The following is a 22,095-nucleotide window of genomic DNA, read 5'->3' on the forward strand; positions in this document are numbered from 1 at the left end:
TGAGAGCTGTGTTACAACATGCTGTGGCCAGGTGTGTGCTTGGCTGGGAGAAACCAGTGTTTGTGTCACTGACCGCCTGGGGATTGCGAGGGACGCAGGGGATGACCCTGGGGATGTAGGAAGGGCTCTGCCTATATAAAGCACAAGGAAGGGCAGAGGCAGCACGTTTTGGCTCCTCTCTGCTCACTGTTCAGTTGTGATTTTCCCCCTGGAGGAGGAAATTCTTGATTTTTTTTCCCTGCTAGGCAGCATGGGCGAGAATGGATCCTGGACCGGCTGGGGTACTTGTTAATCTCTTCCTCCTCTCCATCCTGTGGTTCCTGGTCTGGAGTAGCAATAAGAAGAGAAGCCAAGCTGCTGCCTGGACCAGCCCCATGGCCCATTCTGGGCAACCTATGGCAAAAGGACATCCTGCCCCTCTACAGGACCTACAAGAAGGTAACAGAGGAGCTGGCAGTGCCAGATCCACTCCCAGCCCCGGCAGGAGAGAAAGCATGTATGTCCCGTATCAAAATAAAAGGGGAATCATGCAGGTGGCTCTTTTCCTACCTTTCTTTTCTCTTTTTCCCCTCCCTCTTCTTTTGCTCTGCCAGAATTGCCTAAACCCCTGCTACTGGTAGCATAATCAATACTGTTATTGAAGTCTTTCTTCTCCTGTAATGGACCCATGGCAGTGACAGTAACCCCTCTCCAGGCTGCAGCACTGCTGCCGTCCAGAGCTGCTCCCCAGAGAAAAGAATACACTGCAGATGTGCATGTAGGAAAGAGCAGTGTGGTTTAAGTGAAGGCAGGCGTGAAGGCAGGTGTGCAGGCAGGCTATATTGGGTTTAAGTGGCAAGGTCTTGGTAGCGGGAGGGGTTACAGGGGTGGCTTCTGTGAGAAGCTTCTAGAAGCTTCCCCTGTGTCCAACAGAGCCAATACCAGCCGGCTCTAAGATGGACCCACCACCGGCCAAGGCCGAGCCCACCAGCAATAGTGGTAGTGCCTCTGGCAGAGCATATTTAAGAAGGAAAAAAAAGTTGCTGGGACAGACAGAAATGGCAGCCAGAGAGAGGAGTGAGAACATGTAAGAGAAACAACCCTGCAGACCCCCAGGTCAGTGAAGAAGGAGGGGGAGGAGATGCTCCAGGCGCCGGAGCGAAGATTCCCCTGCAGCCCGTGGGGAAGACCCTGGTGAGGCAGGCTGTCCCCCTGCAGCCCAGGGAGGTCCACGGTGGAGCAGATCTCCACCTGCAGCCCGTGGAGGACCCCACGCCGGAGCAGGTGGGTTCCCGAAGGAGGCTGTGACCCTGTGGGAAGCCTGCACTAGAGCAGGCTCCTGGCAGGACCTGTGGATCTGTGGAGAGAGGAGCCCACGGAGCAGGTTTTCTGGCAGGACTTGTGACCCCGTGGGGGACCCACGCTGGAGCAGTGTGCTCCTGAAGGACTGCACACTGTGGAAAGGACGCATGCTGGAGCAGTTCGTGAAGAACTGCAGCCCGTGGGAAGGACCCACATTGGAGAAGTTCATGAAGGACTGTCTCCTGTGGGAGGGACCCCATGCCAGAGCAGGGGAAGAGTGTGATGAGTCCTGCCCCTGAAGAGGATGAAGTGGCAGAGACAACATGTGATGAACTGACCATAACCCCCATTCCCCGTCCCCCTGTGCCACTGCAGGGGGTAGGTAGAGAATCTGGCAGTGAAACTGTGCCCAGGAAGAAGGGAGGGGGGAGGGAAGGTGTTTTGAGATTTGGGTTTATTTCTCATTACCCTACTCTGGTTGATTGGTAATAAATTAAGTTAATTTTCCCAAGTTGAGCCTGTTTTGCCCGTGACGGCAATTGGTTGAGTGATCTCTCCCTGTCCTTATCTTGACCCATGAGCCCTTTGTTATATTTTCTCTCCCCTGTCCAGCTGAGGCAGGGGAATGATAGAATGGCTTTGGCAGGCACCTGGCATCCATCCAGGGTCAACCCACCACATGCTTTGAACACCCAAAGTGGCATTGGGATCAGAAACCCCCCAGAGAGAGGGCTGGGATGGGAGCGGGGCAAGGATGCTGGCTTCGAGGGAGGCATTTCCCCTCCCTGCCCGTGCACTCACCAGCACTGTGGCCATGAGACCTAATTTAAAATTAAATGAACAGCTGGGGTGTGGGACCCTCATTCCCCACAGCTTTCCCATCCTTCCCCCAGCTCAGCAGCAGGTATGGCCCCATCTTCACCGTCTGACTGGGGCTGAAGCCGGTGGTGGTGCTCTGTGGGTATGAGGTGGTGAAGGATGCTCTGCTGGGCCACTCCGAGGAGTCTGGAGGGACACCTGAAATACCCCTTCTGGTGCAGCTGTCGAAAGACTATGGTAGGTGTCTGGATTTCTTCTAGACACTATTGCTCTCTGGGTGAGCAGAAAGTTCCCAACTGCAGCTGGCCATTCTCAAGTTCAGTGAAGGACTCAACACCCAAGACCTCACACACCCATTTCCCACTCTGCAAGTCCCTCCAACTATTAATCCTCTTGTCCAAGGACAGTATTAATTCCAGTTAGTCAGTTCCAGCTTTGTTCTGAGTTTCTGTAAAGATCCTCAGCCTTTCAAGGACGCTGTGCGCACACCAGGGTCATTCCCTGGCTTATTGCCCTATTGCTCCTCAGCTGGGTTCAGAGCAGGGTCCCTGTTCCTGGGGAGGAGCGGCAGGGTGGGCAGGTGAGTGGTGTCCACTGCCTCCCTCCAGGTTTTGTCTCCAGCAATGAGAAGAAGTGGCAGGAGCTGCGGAGGTTCACGCTCAGCACCCTGCAGGACTTCAGGATGGGAAAGAACTCCACGTTGCAGCGGGTGCAGCAGGAGGCCCAGCACTCGGTGGAACTACTAGCAGAACTCAAAGGTGACATGGGTCCTGTCCACCCTGGCCCCTGCGGCAGGCAGAGGGCACACAACAGCGTCACAGGATACGTGTGGTCCCCAGACCTGGCTACAGCCTGGAAAATCACCCAGACAATACTGAATCCCCTCCCCACTGCATCCTTGCAGGAGAAGAGCAGCCTGGAGAACATGTACAGCAACGAAGACTTGGTCATGTCAGTATTCGACCTCTTTGGTGCCGGAACAGTGACTACTAGCAACTTCCTGGTCTTCTTTCTCTTGATCTTGGCAAAATACCCCCATATTCAAGGTAAGGGCAGCAAAATGCGACTGCTTCCTGTGCCTGAGGAGGTCATGGTGCAGCAAGGGTGCAGACAGACAGTCCCAGTCCTGGAGGGCCCGTTTGCAGAAGACCAAAATCATCCTGCATAGGTCACCCAAAGGTGAGAGCCATTAGACACAGATTCACACAGGCCAGAGAGATCCAGCTGCCTGCTCCCTTTTCTCCATCCCTGCCTGTGCAGATGGCCCCAGACCGGCCTATGAGAGATGCTTTGAACCTGCCTGATTTGGGGAGGTATGCGGACAGAGACCCTATTTCTGGTCTCTACAAGAGGTTGTGCTGGGTTGCCCCTCTCTGCTAGATCATCCTTTGGCTCTAGGTTAGGTGCCCATGGAGGCCAGTAAGAAATTAGGGGGGATTTTGCACAGCAAGCACTGCAGCTCCACGCCTGCCTTTTCCCAGCCGAGGTCCAAGAGGAGATTGATGTCCTCCCAGGTCGGAGGACAAGCTGAGGATGCCGTACACCAACGCGGTGATCCACGAGCTGCAGCGCTTCCGCAAGACCCACATGGAGAACTTCCCGTGGATGGCAACACAGGACGTCGTGTTCAGGGACCACACCATCCCCAAAGTAGAAGTTGTGACCCTGGGGCCCCTGTGTCCCTTAGGGGAGGGGTGGCAGGGGGGCTTGAATGAGATTTGTCTTTGCCCCCGGACTGTTTGCTCACTCCTGAAGGTCCCAGGCCTTTCCCAATCCTCGGTGGGAGGAGATGGAGATAAACCTTTTAGCAGAGGAGTAGAGGGAGGTGAATGCTGCTGCCAGTTCTGCCCACACACCCGTGTCCCTTGCCTGTCCTGCAAAACACCTCTTTCCCCCAGGAACATGTGCAGGGTTGCTGGGGCTGGGCACCCCCTCATTTGGTGAGAGATTAAGAATTGCTTCTGCAATAAAAATAACTGTCGTAACTGGATGCTGGTGTTTATAAGGATATTCACAGTGTCTCTTGATGTAAGGGCGGTGATGCTCAGGCTTCCCTGCCCTTCACAGGTGGTGTGCGAGCCAGCCACAACAACCAAGGTGACAAGCACCTAATACTTCTGCTTCCCTGCTTTGCCCCCTCTCTGTACCCTCCAGCATTACAGAAAGTCTGCGACTGCAAGTCACACTCACTCCCATCCCTGCATCCCATTGCACAGGGATGAAGCCCTTGTGAACAACCTTTAGGCCATCAAAATGTTAGAAAATGATGTGCGGGGGGAAATGTGCTATAGGAGACGGGTGCCGTGCTTGGGAAGTGAGAAGTATTTTGCCACCAAAGTCACTGCTTCCTTCTCAGGGTGCTCAGTATGCCTTCCGTGCTTGTGCTGCTTTAACCACCCCTGCATGAAGAGGAATTTACTTGCTAGCCCCCAGGTGTGCTCCAGCCTTTATTCCAAAATATTGGGACTTTAAAGAAAAGGTTTTTTTCTTTAAATACCTGTGCAAAGGAAAAATGACCCAGACACATGCCCACCCTGCCCAGCCTCAGTGATGGCTTGGGCTCCTCCTTCCACCAGCAGGCAGCTGAATGTGTCTCCAGGTCTTGGAAAACCAGTATGTTTCCCATTGCATCCAGTGCTTCCCAGGGCAAACCTCCCAGATATGGGACTTCAGCTCCACGTCTGTTCCTGGGGTGTCTTCATCTTTCCCAGGTTTTTGTGTGTCCCAGGACAGATTGATCCAGGAAAACATTCAGTTTGTTTTAGCTGATTTGCCTCCACAGCTTTAATCTTCAAATGAATCTTACGCATCTCAGGAATTTATTGCTTGCTTCAAAACACTAATCCCCATGGTTCTGACCATGGGGAGGGCTCCCCAGGCAGGCAGCCCTGCCTGCATCAGGGACAGGCAGAGCCACCTGAGCTCCAGCAAAATTATCCCAGCTGGAGAAGGAGCACAGGTTTCCAATAAAAGGGCTGAGTTGCAGCACAGAAGAGCTGTAGCTTAGGAAGACTATGTGGGAGAACAGAGATAAAAAAATAACAATATTCAGCTTGCTATCTCAGCTGCTAGGCTGTGCTGTGCTCCATGTCAATATTTACCTCTAGCAAATACCCTCAGGTGTTGGTTCAGCTCTGTGTACTTATGTGCAGCTGGTAAAGTAACTCTGGGGGTTATGTGAGAGGAGCTGGTGGTGTGGGACGTGCTCCCAGCCCTCCTGTTCCCTCTGGCCAGGGTGTTAGGCTTGTGGCAGAGGGTATTGTCTCAGTAGTGGGGCTTGGGGTCTCTCTGAAGCCTGGGACTGGAGGGTAGGGAGGCAATTGGGCTTATATGGGGGATCTCGGGGCTGGTTTTGGTGGGTGTTGGCTTGCTGGGATGCTTCCACATCCCTGCAGGCATGGAGAGGGGGACAGCAAGGAGCCTGCCCTGGGGAGAGGTGCCTGTACCCTCCTGCAGGTAGGTGAGATGGGGGATGCTGGAGACTTCTTTCACCCTGGACCGGCAGTTTCTCGATGGTGGGTGCTGCCACACCAAATGGACCATTTTGCAAGTAACGATTATTTCCTAGATACCTTTGTGAGAGGAGCATTTCTGTGCATAGGTGGTGAAATGCATCTCTGGGAGGGGTTGTGATCTCTGCAGAGAGAAACTCCAAGTTTGATTTAATTAAACAAGGAAGCACACAGAGGCAGCCTGTAGCTGTGTTTGGAACTGATGAACAGGGGTGGATTTGCTGTAGGTAGCTCTTTGTGGCAGGAAAACAACCCTGTGGAGAAGAATGGCTGAGGCTAGAGCCCTGCTTTTCACTGCTCCTTCTGCCAAAGAGTTATGTTAAAATCCTGCATGGGGGTGTGTGTGGGATGGTGGTTTGTGTGCCTGAGCCCGTAGGGCTGCCAGCTTCGCACAGCATGTTTGTTTTGCATGCACCAAACTTGAAACCACTGCACTGGCAGCACTGAAATCTCTGCAGGGCAGAGTGTGTTGTGTTCCCATCCAGCGCTGTCTTTTCCACTCCTTCTACAAGTGAAAGACCCAAACTGGCACAGTGAGAGCCCCAAACCTGCCATGCACAGAGCAAGACCCAGGTATGTGGCCCTGCTATACTAATGCATTTGTGCCCGTCTGTGCAAGGGATGAGGGGGTATGAGTTTATTGCTGCCTGCCTGTTCTGCTGTTCTGCAATGCTCTTTCTTCTTGTCAAAAGTTTGTGGGTTTTTTTGTTGTTTTTGGTTTTTTTTTTATGACCTAGTTAATCCTCCTACCTTCTCCCAAATGATGGATGAACCAGCCTTTACTCTTATTCTACATGCATTTTTGACTCATTAGATGACTAAATGAGTTCTGTTTTTTCAAGCTGGGGAAGCTTGGGACTTGGGAAACTAAGTAAAAAAATGTGTGTTAGACTGAAGCAAGCTGATTGTGAACCACCTTTGCACAATCTCTTCCCGAACACCCCCTGGATCAGCGCTGTCCGGCTTAACACTTACTGGTGTCTGTGTCTAGAAACCCAAACGCCATCATGTCCAAAGACCGACTGCTCTCCCACTTCCCCGGGATTTTTTTCCATCCGTTTGCTTTCCTTTCCAGGCTGACTTGTGCTCCGGAGGCTCTGCGGGACCCCTGCCCTGCCTGCGGGCTCCCCATCCTCGCTGCCCGGGCACCCCGAAACCCGCCGGGTGCCGTTTAGCGGCTGTTTGCGGGCGGGAGGGGCGGCTATTAGCAGCAATACGGTAGCGGGTGTCTCCTAGCAGCCGCGACGCGGCGGGGATGGGCGGGCGGTACCGAACGGCGGGGCCGGGGCTCCGGCATCCCCGGGGCCGGTGGCGGGGGGGGGATAAATGGTCTTGTCTGAGCCCGGGAGTGGGGATGCTGGGACACGGAACAGATCTTCAGGTGATGCTTCATGGACTGCTTACCAGGCAGAAAGCGGGGGACCCAACCCCTCGCACCTAGGGCAGGCCGGCCGGCGGGGTTTGGGGGGGCTGGTGCCGGGGTGGTTTTCCCCTTAGTGCCTTTTGAGGTTATCAGCATGGGAAAGGCAGGTATTGCCTTGGTGGGGCTGTGCCGGATTCCCCTGAGCTCCAAAAATCCTCTCGGTTTCTCCCAGCTGAGACTTGCGAGGTGGCCGAGTGGAACGCAAAGGGACGGTAACTGTCCGTGCGCCGGGCAGGAGGGTGTCACCCAGGACCGCGGTGCGTGGCTTTTAACAGAGGCCTTCCCTGCGGGGCTGGTGGCAGAGAGGACCAGCACACAGCCTTTGCCGGTGTTCTTCCTTCTCCAGGGAATGAGCTTTTGTTTGCAGAGTGGTAGGGCTGGGATTATCAGCTGTTCGGGAGGTATCTCCTGTGCTTCGGGGAGTGTGGGGGGCTGCAGTCACCCTCTGTTTGTGCTGGAGATCAAGATCTGCCCCTGAGCTTTCTCAGGGCATGCTCTGGGCCAGCCCACAGTCAGGGGAGATGCCCAGGCTGTGTCAGAGCCACCTCTTGGGTATGAGCCCTGTGGTCCAGGGGTGATGCTCAGATGGAGATAACATTACCCAGGTTCCTTTCGGTCACCTGCAGCAGGCTGGCAGTTCATGATGCTGCTGCTCTGGCTGTTCCCCTCTTTAGCAGGTATTTTATTGCATGTGGCAAAACTCCCCATGCGGGCAGTACAAAGGGTAACTGCTAAAAGAAACTGCCCAACCGACATAACTGTTAATTGTAGCTTTATTTGCCTTATGCTATTAACCTTCTCATTCATACTGCAAATCTGGTATCGTTTAGGTCTCTGATCCTTCCAGCTGTAGGAAATGAGTGGGCAAAGCCAGGGGCAAGCACAAGTCATGGAGGGAACGTGGTGTTCCTGGCAGCAGGAGATGGGGCTGGTGGGACTCGGAGCTAGGAGCTTTATCCTGACCCAGCATCAGCCTCCCAGGGCCGGCTCTGCCTCAGTGCCAGCCTGTATGCCTGTGCCAGTGTGCAGTAACCCTGTAAATGAGGTGATCGTTAAAGGGAAGAGGAATATAGCTTATAATGGAGCATAGTTGACAACAATGTAATGAAAAAAACTTCCTCATGAATCCTGGGCAACACATCTCTGGAGGCGTGGTTGTGAATTGAATGTTTTAAGTAATGAAAACCATACTAAAGAAAGCACTGAAGGGACTAATTCTGCATAGCTGGAAGGGGCAGAATAAATAATATAGCATTATTTATTAGATACTTAATATACTATTTTAACTTCTGTAATCCCCTAATTCAGCTCCAAGATGCCTACTCTCGAGGTTTGACTCTTTGCTTAATTCTTCCAGATGAAGATGTACATGGATCATTTGCTGAATCCCAAAGCACCTTCAAGGAAGACAACTGTCCTCAGCCCAGTGCCCGGATTCAGTTTCCACTATGGTCTGCTAGCACTTCTTCTGCAGCTCTTAAAAGTAAAACCTCATTTGCAAGAACTGGCCAGCTTAGTATGATGGGTACCAATACCTGAGTATTTAATACTGGGGGGGAAAAAATCAATGGTGTTTCATACCAGGACACTAACAACAGGCACTGCCAAGGTACAGTTCTGTTCTGGGTCATTTTGGAAAAAAGCACGGCAGACCATGGCAATAGCTAGCTGGAAAGTTCAAAGTGCCATGCAAGAGGAGGTGATGCCATTCAACAGATGCCTATCTTTGCTCTGAGTCACTTCCCAAATTTGCCGAGGTGCTGACAGTATGCTCTTAGTGAAGACATGAAAGACAGTGTCTTCCCTTCTGCTGATTGAGATGTCATTCTGCCAGGTGTAAGGTCTTCCACCAGCACAACCTGAATTCCAAAACGTAATGCTGTGGCTGGTGTTGTGCCTAAAAGGAAGGAAAGCCTTACACTGGGGGGGGGGGGGGGGGGGGGGGGGCTGAAGTTTGGCAAAGATGCTAGAGGTGTATGTGGACACCAGCAAAAACAACTAATGTGAGAAGGGCATTAGCTGTGTTTACCCATTTGTTATCTCAGGGACAACAGAGAAATTTATCCCCCTTTCTTTACCTTCCACAATGTCATAACCCAACTCATATTTTTACTGAAGAAAATCTAATGGCTAAAGGAAGAGAATGTTTTTCACTCTTTTCAGGAAAGAAGTGCTATGTCCTTGGCATGAAGTGGTTTTTGTATTCTCCTGTAGAGTCTTGGACAGTCACCCTCCCATGCTGGTGACTGCTGTAGATAGAGGTGGAGGACGTAAAGCACCTTGTGTTTGTAAAGAGAAAACTATCACACTGCGTCCCCACCAAGCTCACTGTCACCAAGGTCTCCCGTGGCCCCTCTGATCACCTGATTTTTTACAGCTGTGAAGAGTCCTCGCTACCCTTCAGGGCAGTGGTGAGTGGGAAGAGCTGTCATTCTCTGCCCTCAAACCCCACTGGTGTGAACTGTACTGCAAGACCCTGTGTGTTTTCAGCATTTTCCTTTGAATGGTACAGCACCAAAGGGATTAGCAGAAGAGTCAGATTAAGATCTCATGCAGTACATTACTAACAACAGTACTGTTAATGGTCACCAAAGCTCAAGCACTCACAAGACTGTAAATTCCCCTGTCTTCTAGGTGGTCAACAACCAGCGATGTGCTTCTGGCCCCAAAACACTGAGTGCCTCATCCAGGAGGGTCCTGATGCAGAGGACAACTCACCTATTATGTCGTTAGCTGATCAAGATGTCACTGTGGCTCCTGCATCTCTCCAGTCACCCTCTAATGCCAACCAGTCCAAGGACTTCATTCGCTGCCTGCCACCTCACCTGTCCATCTACATCCTGGGTAAAGCTGCTCTGATTTTCCAAGGGTGGTTTCCCCTAAGGGTAATGAATGGTCTCTAGTGTGGAGAGGGGTAAGCCAGTCTGTCCCTTTAATTTCTCAGGGCTTTTGGATCAAAAATCCCTCAGTGCATGTGCTGCTGTGAGTAGATGCTGGGATTTTCTGGCCAAAGAAGTCAAGCAGGAACGTGTGTGTCAAAGCATAGTACAGGAGAAGATCCTGTATTTGCAGGTATGATGCCTGGGCTTCTGCTATTATTATGCACTTTAAAAAGAGGGTGTCTTTCTGCTACTGCCCAAGCCATTAGTGGAGATGCTTTTACTACAGGCTACCTCCCAACTTCACCCTGTTCCTTCTTCCTCCACCTGCAGAGCTAAGCCAAGTTAGATGTTCATACTGTCAAAAGTAAGCACAACAGAATAGCTTTCACTGACCTCTAAAGGGTCTGTATCTCTAAAAATGGATCAAAACATTCTTGTAATCAGGAAAGCAGAATTTGGTCACAAATGCAAATACTGGACTCCCAGGAGCTAGTGGAAATTGGGCAGAGCTACAATGGCTCCCTGAGGCAGCTCAAAAAAGAGCTTTATTTGTTCCACATAGGAAGATGGAAATGCTAAGTTTCTTGAGAAGCCAGAGCTGGTGGTTGGGACACAGTAAAGCAGAACTTCTACGAAAGGATTGTCCTGGTTAGTACAGACCTGCCATACACCATGCTAAGTGTAAAGGTAAATCAGCAAAGAGATAGTTAGGAGTCTTTGCTTTGATTTGTGAAGAGAGCATAGAAATCTGAGCTCTGTGTTAGCATTCAAAGAAGGCTTAATGGAAGGTTTCACACATTAAAAATGAATCTTAAATATTGAAGATGTTTTGAGAGCCTCTCACCTCACTGGGTTTGGATTCTGAATCAGCTGAGTGCTCACCAAAGATGAGATGCACTTTGAAATTTTGCAGCTTATTAAAAGCTTAAGACTGGAGTCTGGAAAAAAATAAAAAGCAATTATTTCTCACGAGAAGTTAAATCTTATACTGACAAAGTGGTAAATGCAAGTCAGGTCTCTTAAACAATAACAACAAGCCAGTGTGTGCAGCTCAGCTTTGCATGTAACTTCAGCATCCCATGGGATTCTAAAGCATCAGTACATGGGCAGCATCCTTTGTGTGCCTGGGCTCTGCAGTGACTGTGTTGCCTCTACTGGTTTATTCCAGGGGTTGTGCCCTAGAGGAGCAGTTTCAAACTATGCTAAAACAGTCGATGTGACAGTTCCACAGTTAAACGAAGAGGGTGATGTCATCGAAATGGAAGGCCACAACTGGGGAAGTAACACAAAGGTATATTGGAAGTTGCTTGCCTTCCATGGATCCTGCATTTCAGTGTTTGGGGAGGAAGGAGGACATGGTCTTGGAAGACAGGATAGTGAATTCCGAGTTGCTTTGCTCTTCTCCCGCTCCTGCTTCTGCCTTGCACCATCGTGAGCAGTTCATAAGAACCAGTGCTTGCTCAGCACCTTCTTGCATGGGAGGGAGCCTGCCCCCCTGAACTCCTGCCTTGTCCTAATGCGTCCCCCAGTCACATGCGTAGCCTTGAGGCCAGGGGTGATGGCAAGGCTGTGCAGCATCACAAGGACACAGCCTTTTTCCCAAAGAATAAAGGGTGCAGCTGTCAGGTCTTCCATTTTTGCTGGGGAACACAGCATAGAAACAACCCCTGTTTCTGCACTAACCAGGAAGTTCCTGCACTCTAGGTGTTCCTTACCAACACTTTCTGTCTCTGTTGGTCTCATTGCTATAGTGGGGACCAAGTTGATATGTTTAATACTATGGATTAATGCTGCATTCCTCCCTCCCTGAGTTACTTTTCCCTATCTTTCTTTCCATCAGGAGGAGGAAGACAATCTGCAGGCAGCCTATCATGATCTGAAAACTGACACAATCCAGCTGGAAGAGAGAAATGTCTTCTGTGGCTCCTACAATATTCGTGTCCTCATGGACCAGTGAGTAGACTGCCCAGCTGCAGGGCCAACAGCGGCTTCTGAAAACATGTCCGTTCCCTGCGATCCTTCTGTGAGAATGTATGGCTGGAGAAGGGTCTCTCAGCATCAGTGTTAAGAAATCCTCAGTGTCAAATCCAGTTTTTTATAAGGATACCAAGATAAGCTATTTTAAAGACATACAGGTTAGTGATCCACAGTGTACCACAAGGGATATGGGGCCGGGAAGAGCCCTTTCCCCTCGTTAAGCTTACCTTCCAGATACAAACTTGGGTATGCAGAACTAGGGACCTTGGTTGTGTTGCCCTGCAAAGGATTCACCTGCTTAAGAGTATTGCCCATCAGGTTGCTCAGTGAGGACCATTAGACATTGGAGCAATGTCTGTCACAGTCTTAGACCTCTTGTACCTTGTTAGCTGGCTAAAGCTCATCTCAGTCACTGTTTCTTATCCAGATCAGACCGAAGCAGAACAATCCATTACAGTGGTGGGAACTTGGTAGCCATTGGCTCTGCAGACCGAAAAGTGAGGCTTCTTGGTATGTCAGAAATGAAAGAAGTGCCACCTCTGCTCTCTGGCCATGCTGGGAGCATTAAAGCGCTCTTCCTCAATGAGAAGAAAGGGTTTGTTCTCAGCGCAAGCTTCGATCTCAGCATCAGGTGAGCAGTGCTGGGACTGTGCCGTGGGATACCAGCCCCCAGCAAATCTAGGAAAAATGAAACTTTAATCCTTCCACTCCAATCTTTAGGAATCCTCCTTCCACCACTTTCATTAGAGTAATGAAGAAAGGACAGTAAATAAGGGAACACATCCCCCACTCAGATAGGACAGCTTCTGTTTCCCAGTTTCACCCAGTACTGAGTGATAAAATACGAAGATACAGTGATGCACAGATTTTCATAAAGTACCTTAAAACACCAGATGTGTTTCAAATAAGCACTTGCAGTGAGATTCTGGCCTTGCTAATGTTAGCATCAAGTTCAGGGAGGCTGGGTTTCTCTGTGACATTTTAGAAGGCCTGTTGTGCTAAGAAGGCTCAACACCCTGGTACCTGCTGTACAGCTGCTCCTTTCCAGGTACCGCACCCTGAAACAAGGGGTGGAGATGATCAGCTCTCACATTTATCACTAAATCCCAAGAGTATCGTGATGAGGGGTTGTCATGGTTTAACCCCAGCCAGTAACTAAGGACCACGCAGCCACTCCCTCCCTCCCTCCCCAACCAGTGGGATGAGGGAGAGAAGCAAGGGAAAGAGAAAAAGGTAAAACTCATAGGTTGTGATAAGAACAGTTTAGTAGAACTGAAAGGAAGAAACTATTAATAACAATAAAAATTACAATAATAATAAAAGGATTGGAATATACAAAAGAAGTGATGCACAACACAATTGCTCACCACTCGCCGCCCAATGCCCAGATAGTTCCTGAGCCACCCCCCCAGCCCTACTCCCCCCAGTTTATATACTGGGCATGATATCTCATGGTATGGAATATCCCTTTGGCCAGTTTGGGTCAGCTGCCCTGGCTGTGTCCCCTCCCAAATTTTATGTCCCTCCAGCCTTTTGCTGGCTGGGCATGGGAAGCTGAGAAATCCTTGACTTACTTAGTCTAAACACTACTTAGCAACAACTGAAAACATCAGTGTGCTATCAACATTCTTCTCATACTGAACCCAAAACATAACACTATACCAGCTACTAGGAAGACAATTAACTCTATCCCAGCCAAAAGCAGGACAGGGGTGAAAAGCTGAGCAGCAGATTGTCTGGTTCTGGCATGGCCATTGCACATCTTCATCAAAGGCAGCATTTAACAAAAGGGGAAAGAGTTTACATGGATTCAGGCTCTGTCTTCCCTGCTCCAAAAGGGCTGTTTTTTTAAGTGCAGGCTCGAGTTCTCTAGATAAAGTCAAAAGAAATCATCTTGGCACCAGCCAGTAAAGAAACAACCTTATCTTGTAAAGCTCTACATTTTAAGGTCAACTGAAGGTAACCATGCCAAAGGTAAAATCTAGCCACATGTTTCCAGGCAGTTTGGAGGCAGAACAAAGTATGTGGGTAAAAATTTAATACTAAGCCTGACTTCATCATTCCAAATCCTCTGACACCTTAGTGGAATGACTCCTCATTTTAACCCAGTGTGTATCAGAGAAGAGCTGGGCCCATTAAGCAGGAAATAACAAATAAGATGAATAAGCCATCAATTAAGTTAATCACTATTCTCTTTTTGGTTGGTCCTTTGTAGATGCTGGAATATATACAGTGGTGCTTGTACGAAAATCTTTAATGGTCACTGTGGGACAATCACCTGCTTGGATTTACATGAAGAGCAGCTTGTGTCAGGAGCCAGAGATGGGATGGTGAAAGGTGAGAGCCAAGACCAGCAGCTTCCCAGCCAAAGGCAAACAGTAGTGAGCAATGGGCAGAGTATGTGGGAGGTGTGATCAGTGTGACACAGGCAGTGTGTGAGCAGCAAAGTAAGCCTATAAATTGGAAGGTGAATTTTAGCGTCTCATACTTTTGCTTCCAGAAGAGCCTAAGCTGACACAAGCACACGCAAGGGCTCTGATTGTGTCATTGAATAAATTCTCATTATTTCTGCTTTTATTTAGTTTTAATGGCTTTGTGGCTACAGGGCTAGACCAAGTCTTGGGAGAGTGGTATCAACTTCCAGCTTTGCCAGAGGTTTCCTTGTTAGCTTATAGAATAAGGATGAAAAGGATGTGACATTTTCTGGACCTCACATTTAAAAATTTTGCCATGCAATTACACTCTTTAAGTCAACACCTGCTCCATGCAGAGCTGCAGGTACAAGGCACAACTATAATTCCAATAGTCTCTTTTAATTAAATCAAAAAAATTTGTTGTTGGGGCATACATATTTAATATTTCTCCCCTTTGCCCCTAACAGTGTGGAACCTGGAGAGTGGGAAATGTCTCAAGACTCTGAAACACAACAGTGCTGTTTGCGTAGTTAAAATGGATGGCACCCATGTTGTCAGTGGGTGTGACCGAGGGCTGGTGAAAGTCTGGTGTGCTGATATGGGCACTCTGATCAAAGTAAGTTTCTTAGGTGGATAATTTTGTGCTAAATTGTCAAAAATCTCCTGTGCTAGTTTTAGAGCTTTTTGCTTATGCCAAAGACTTTGTTTAAAAAAAAAACAAAACCAAAAAATGAAACCAAAAACCACTTAAACTGATAAACTGCAGATTTATTGGTGAGCAAATAGCATAAAAAATTACTTGCAAGCAACTGTCAATTTTAACCCAGGGTTTGACTTGCTTTGCTTAACCCCCATCATTACTTGTTCTCTGTAGATACATTCATCTCTTCCCCTGTAGAAACATTCAGAACCTGGGAAGAGGGTGGGAGGGCTTGACTAACAGCTCTCTGGGTCAGATGTATCATGGGTTAGCCCAAAACATGAACCTTGCTCTCAGAACCAGTTTATAAAGCTGGAGCAGCTGGATAGCTGCTCTGCAATGTAAAGATTGAGGCCAGAGTCTGGTAATTACCTTAGCAGGTGTCCAGAATTAGTATTAGTCCACATGTCTGAGAGGAGTGAAGCTCTTTCTACCTGTGGGGAAGAGTTGCAAATTGAGATGTGTCTCCAATGCAAGCTATCCCTGTTCCAGCTGAGCTAAGTTTGCAATTGCCCCTTCCACTATAGTCAGGGCAGTCCACTCTCTTCTCTCCTGGGTGAACATTCACTAGATCACAAGCATCTTCGTGTAGTAACATCTATTTGGTGCATGTAATAAGGATGGAAAATGGATGTTAATTCCACACTAGTAGCTCAGCATCAGCAACATGCCCAGAATATTTCTCATCAGCAGCTATAAAACTAACATGGTAATCCACAGGGAGTATTCGTATGTTATAATAACACCCAATAAAACTACAATATAGTACGTAAGGCTGGTATTGTGAATGCCATAAGATATCTCGACGTACTTCCGTCCAGATTGCTGACAGTGTTGCACCTATTTCTTTTACTTTGCAGACATTAGAGGGGCACCAAGGCCCAGTTAAGTGCTTGTCCTTTGATCAGTGGCACCTAGTCACAGGAAGCACCGATGGATATGTCCTGGGATGGAGCATGTTGGGAAACCTTAAGAGATGCCTAATAGCTTTCCGCCACCCTAAGTAGGAATCAGATGTGTTTCAAGTTGTGTTCGACAGTCCACTAAATCTGTAAAGAAAATGTCTCCCTTATAGGAACAGAAAATGCCTTAATTATCAGTCCTAGTATTTGAAATATCCTCACTTTCAACAATCTTCATCTTAAAAACAGCGTCAGGCACTACATGGTTGCAACCAGTGTTTGTAAGTTAAGACCTAGAACAACCTAAAATGCAAATAGACAACCACTTGTTCACAAACAGGGATAACTTAAGACTGACAGCGCATAGTCCAATATTTCAAGGATCCCAACCTGTATGTAACAGGGTATCACACTACCTGGTCAAGAATAGACACTGTCTATGTTGGAGATGGCTGAGTTACATGCTGAACCCTACCAACTGTATGTTATGCCATTTTCTAATACTTTAATTGTATATTAGAACTGTGAAAACTGTAACATTATATTTTTTTCATTTACTTTCCTAGACATAAAAATGAAATTTAAAATGCAGCAGATGACCATAACTGTACTGGTTGCTGTGAGGATGCACTGGGTGGGTTGGTTGGTTAGTTTGGATATGGAGTGATTATAAAGGATTTCACTATTAGACATTTTAAATATCTTGATCACCTCCTCTGTTTAGCCTGTTGGTGGAGGCAGACCTTTGCATCTCCTCAAGACAAAAGAGGTAGTTGATCATGTCTCCATGTGAAAGCATGGTGAATGTACCAACACTTACATGCTGTGTTTTCAGGGAAGTTCTGTCTCTGGAGTTCCTCTATCTCAGGGTCATCAGCGGCTGTGCTGATGGAAAGATTCGCATATTTAACTACTTGACTGGAAGCTGCCTGAAAGTGTTGATGGCCAGCAGCAGAGGGGACCCCATATCTTCTTTCTACGTTGCAGGAAACAGGTTGGTGACAACAGCTGCCATCAGTCTCTGAACCAAATTAGGTAGATTACATGGTAATTTAAGGAATTGTGTATTTTTCCTTTTACCATCCTTCTCACAGATAAGTTTTAAAGGGCTCTACTGCTTATTGACTGCTTTAATAATCTGGTTTTGTTAACAATGGCTGAAAAGATATTTTTCTAGTCCATTCAGCAATGTACAATTTCCTGTTTCTATACTACTTAAGGTACAGATCCAACTGTAAAGCTGAAATCAGAACCCAAATTTCTTAAGAGGTTGGAGGATCAAGCCAAGGCCTGACAAAACCTTTGCCTGTTCCCTGATCTACTCTCTCTTTATAAAAGCCAATAATGGAAAATCTTTCCAGGTTCATTCACTTCTGTACCTCTAAACTAAAGGTAGTTCCAGCTTCTGTGTAAGCAATAGCTAAAACACTGGTGTGTTACCAATGCTGTTTTGTTCACAACTCTAAAACACAGCAATATATGGGCTACTATGAAGAAAAGTAACTCCATCTCAACCAGACCTGGTACACCCCTCCAATTTAGGTTTAAATGTCCCTAATAATATGGTATCTCCAGTTTCTTTTGGCATTGCACTAATCTAGCTCAGTCCACTGTTGGCAATTTTCATCCTAATTAGTTTTAAAACTAATTTTGCCATAGAGCTGAATGAAAAGAGCCCCACAGAGCTCATACAAAGTATGAATTAAAATGTACAGAGTCTGACTGATGGGACTAATTGCTACTGCTTCCTTAAACAAGTGATGGTTATCTCAGATCTGTTGAAGCTCCAGTTTTGTACTGCACAGAAGCAAATAGGCCCCTTAGGTAGTAACTGCTGTGTTATTGATATTTGTGCTTTTATCAGCTTTACCTTCCCATCTCCAGGATGGTGATCAATTCGCCAACTAGTCTGTTGATGTTCCAGTTTGAGGATGTCAGGTGGGACTATACCTTAGATGCTGACAGAGAGAAGGTGGGGAAGAAAAAACAGCACAAGGGGACTTCAAGTAGGACACGGCTTCACCTTCAGCAACCAAAATGCCACGACCTCAGCCAGCTGCATCGGCTTGCTCTGGAGACACAAGATGCTAACCAGCTCGTGCTGCCTTGCTGGATCTGCTGCCGGTCACCAAAAAGCTGTGGAGCATCTCAAAGTATTACGTACAGCCTCGGCAATATGCTGACGTTTTCTAAAATGACCTAGAAATAATTTCACGTACCCACTGCCTTCATCCTAATCAATATACAGACTCCCTGCTTTTTTTTAAAGGGCAGTCTGGTAAATTCTGTTGCATTTCAATGGTTCTGTCATTTTTAGGCTTTTGTAAAACCTTTGTACCTTTTCAGAAAAGTTTGGTATAAATTCAACACATTTGTCAAAACAGGCACTGTCATTTTCCAACTGAGTAATAGAGAAATCAGTAGTATTATTCATTCTTACAGCTGGCGTGCATGGAAACATGCTGCTGATTCAGTGCTTGAATTATTTATTTTCAAATACTCTAGAAAGTCATAGGACACCTGCATTCAGGATCTGCCATCACCAGGAAATGCAACTGCACATAAACAGGCACTATTAAATTGTAGCACGGTGATGTTATTTTCTTTAAATCAGAGTTATTTAATACACTATGTATCACAACTCTTCCAGCTCTACAATCAAAATGTATACTGCAGATAAACTGATGGGCTAAGAAAGTTATCAAGCTTTTAAGGATATCAGATGCTAAACTCCTTGATGCAGCTCTACTTGGTGAAAGACGTACAATTTGTAGAAATGGGAAACAAACGGCGAGTGCACTATATTTTCATTTTAGTGGCAAAAAAAGTATGGGTTGTGTATACATAATATTTTTTAAAAAATCAACATTTGCTTTCATCTTTGAATTCTGTGAGGTTTTCTGCTAATCAAATATTTTTTTATTATTTCGAATACCTAGACCTTTAGAAACTGCGATAAGAGGCAAAACAGTAACCAAAGACTTGTAATCCCATCAGTGATGAAGATTTTATTTAATTAAAAAAAAAATTTTAACAGCAGCAAAGTTTAGAGATGACTTATTCTTCTGTTTTCTAGCTCTCTGCTATGAACTGAGGAAATCAGCAGCTTGCCAGCAGCAGCAGCATTTTCTCAAGATCGAAAAGGCTTTTCGCATCCATGCAGAGCAGCAGAAAAATCTTTTCATTCCCAGCACCACACAGCCCCGTGCCTTTGACTCAGGAAAGTCAGCAAAAGCACATTCTGCAAGAATCCTGGCACGTACTGGTAAGGACTCTTCGCAGCTAGGTAGGACAGTAATTCTTCAAACAAGTGCATGTAAGATAAATGAATGGATTAAACAAAAGGTAAGGAACTCTAGAAGCCAGGCCCATTCTGGATGAAAGGTTTGCAGTGGTAAAATAGACCACTTGCAGAGCCTGTGATGGTTACAGAAGCTGCTTTAGATCAATCAAATAAACAGGACAAGTGGTCAGCTCTAGCTATAAGGCTTAGTTCTCTGGTATCTAGGTTTCTTTATTGTACCCTTATTCTATTTTTGATTTCTTTATCAGGTGTGGGAGAATTCTGCACAAAATTTATTCAAGTACTTGGTATTTAATCAATAGCAGTAGCTCAGAAAATAATTTTTAAAAAATTATACGTGAATTGTCTCAGCCAGCAAAGACGTGGCAACCTGAAACTTGAAAATGAGATAGTACTGAGATCACAAAGATGCTCTGTGGCCATTTGGCATTTGTCTCCTTAAGTTAGTTTTTCTCAGGTTTTATATTCAGAATCTGTTGGGATCTTGAAGCTTAAGACATACTCTGACATCTTACTTCAGAAGAGCTGTACCGATTGAAAGCATCTAACCCCAAACTTCTACTGTTTGTAACTAAGATGCAGGGTCATATGTTATGTGCAGATTAAACAGTTCTAAATTCTGTGAATGAGGAACAGCAGTAATTTTCATTAGTTTGTTTTGCTGTATTCTGCCTTTCTGCACTGTAACTTAATGTTCTCTGAAATACATTTCTAGAGGGCAGACTTTTCAGTTAACCACTGGAAAAACAGAATTGTACTGCAAAGCAATGATATGCGAATGGCATGACATTACAAAGTGACAAATTAATCGCTATGGCAAGGCCATGGGACTGAGCGTCTTACATGGTCTATATCATAAGCCCCATCTAGTTCTTAGTCAAGGTCATAATCACGCAGTCCATCTTGATGTTTGTCATACAGCACAGGTCACTCCCTATGTCCCTTGAGGCAGCAAAGCTAGGCTATGAAGCATGTCTTGTGATTTCCAATTCAAATGCAGCTCTGAGCAGTAATGGTTCGAAGTGGTTCTCAGGTGTTGGCTACTTCAAAAATTTCTACCAGGAACTGACTTGTCTTGAAGCCTTTTCCCAACGCATGAACTGTAGGACAAGAAAGGGGTGCATGGGAAGAGGTGGTGGGGAACCTCCTTCCTTTTAGAAACAAAGCCATCCACACACAAATACAATGTATGTTACAGAATCTGACTTTAGCCTGACCTGTACAGGCTATGGCAAGAACACTTCTCAGGCAACCAAGAGAGAGTTACCTCTGATGTTGGCAGCATCACTAGTGAGGCCAAGGATGAGCGAACTGAAATGGGCACCATTGGCTTGTAGCTTCCCATGCTGCCTGTTCTGTAGATAAACTCGGACTGTCCATATGCCTGTCAATCCAGCACCCATCCTTGGTCTTACTTAGAGTACTATCCTGCCAACAATGATCACAAAAACTATCCTCGACTTCAGCTGTATTTTATTTTTGGAAACAGATGGCAAATCTGAACATGGCCCTTCTCTCTATGCATCTGCACATCGTGACACTTTGCAGCATGAAAAGAGAAGAGGTCCAAGTTGTCCAATGACCCCTGACAAGCTCCTCTTAACGGTCAGCATGCTGCAGAATGTCTGCAAGGCAGCCCCAGTCAGCTCCACTGTTAAGCACACTGCAAAAGTCAGGGAAGCATGGGAACCTCCATGGGAACATCGGCAACACCGCCCTGAAAAGGTACAAATATACAAAACCCCTCTGCAACACAAAAAGGATCAGACAGTCCAGCTCCAACGTGTGAGACTGCACAGCGATTCTCTGACTATGAAAAGAATTTCTATACCTTTTGAAACCAAAATGCTGCAGCTCAAGCTGAAAAACTCTTTGCATGGACCCACTGTGAATTCCTCCATCCCTGCTCCCTCTGTTGTACGTCCCAAGACTTGTGGTTTGCTGCGAGAAGAGAAAGCTCACAGTTGTCACGGTAAAGTCATTCCTCTCCCTGAAGATGGGGTTCAGCTTATCGACTCCTTTACAGCTTCTTCTGAACTGATCAAATCAACATGTGTGACTGCACAAATGAAAAATGAAGTGATTTCCAGGAGAAAAAAGCCCTTTTGTCCATATGCTGCAGACCCTTCCCAGAGTGACAATGGGTTCAGGCTTCTGACAGGAAAACAGAAGGAGGCGTATGAGGCAGCTACCATAGCTCAGTATCAGGCACACCAGACAAAGCTCATGGAAGATCAGCAAAGAGCGTGCAAGAAGGCCTGGTTAAGGAAAATTAAAGGCCTACCTATAGACTCTTTTACTGAGGAGGGGAAAATAGCTGCTCCTGAACTTGGGCTTAATACATTTATCTGAGGTAACCCCTTAGCCCAACAACCAGTATCTGAGGATTCCAGTGTCCAGCTGAGTCTGCCATGTCAAGATTCCTGTGGTTTCTAAGTATAAATGACATCTCCACTGTAAGTTTTTCTAAGAGATATTATTGGTGTATTCAGATGTTTCTCAAGGCAGTAAATGGACTGAGACCTCTCCTGGATTTATCTTGCTGGACCTGCTGTTACTACAGATACAGCACTGTTTGATGCTAATATAGTTCAACATATGGCTCAACTATGTGTGATTAATAAAAAAAAAATCTTATTAGAGTTTGTGTGCATTGATTAGAGTAAGCCGAAGAAGCGTGGACCAAAAACTGGCTGAGCAGCAGAGCCCAGAGGGTGGCCATCAGTGGCATGAAGTCTAGCTGGAGGCCAGTAATTAGTGATGTACCCATAGGTCAACACTGGGTCTGATCGTGATTAACACTTTCATTAATGACATGGATGATGGGGCAGGGTGCACCCTCAGCAAGTTGGCAGAGGACACCAAACTGGGAGCAGTGGCT

The 22,095-nt window shown here is 46.9% G+C and overlaps 1 protein-coding gene and 1 pseudogene across 1 annotated transcript; both read left to right on the forward strand.

Annotated features, from left to right (window-relative positions):
- The first annotated feature begins 260 nt into the window (after positions 1–260).
- LOC142038559 (cytochrome P450 2C5-like) lies at positions 261–8,557 on the forward strand (annotated as a pseudogene).
- A 1,129-nt stretch (positions 8,558–9,686) lies between these two features.
- FBXW10B (F-box and WD repeat domain containing 10B) lies at positions 9,687–21,566 on the forward strand. The gene is made up of 12 exons (XM_075044020.1): positions 9,687–9,879; positions 9,980–10,107; positions 11,086–11,197; positions 11,729–11,870; positions 12,322–12,525; positions 14,110–14,231; positions 14,776–14,924; positions 15,869–16,011; positions 16,746–16,904; positions 17,795–17,992; positions 18,985–19,175; positions 20,704–21,566. Exons 1-12 carry the CDS (start codon positions 9,687–9,689, stop codon positions 21,564–21,566), a joined length of 2,604 nt encoding a protein of 867 aa, XP_074900121.1.
- Positions 21,567–22,095: the final 529 nt, after the last annotated feature.

Source organism: Buteo buteo, chromosome 13 (genome assembly GCF_964188355.1).
Source record: "Buteo buteo chromosome 13, bButBut1.hap1.1, whole genome shotgun sequence".
NCBI classification, from domain to species: domain Eukaryota; kingdom Metazoa; phylum Chordata; class Aves; order Accipitriformes; family Accipitridae; genus Buteo; species Buteo buteo.

Coding starts and splice junctions, on each gene's coding strand:
- FBXW10B (XM_075044020.1), top strand. CDS start 9,687: ATGTGCTTCTGGCCCCAAAACACTGAGTGCCTCATCCAGGAGGGTCCT. Junction 10,108..11,085: donor AGAAGATCCTGTATTTGCAG/GTATGATGCCTG, acceptor GGTTTATTCCAG/GGGTTGTGCCCTAGAGGAGC. Junction 19,176..20,703: donor AAGAATCCTGGCACGTACTG/GTAAGGACTCTT, acceptor TTTTGGAAACAG/ATGGCAAATCTGAACATGGC.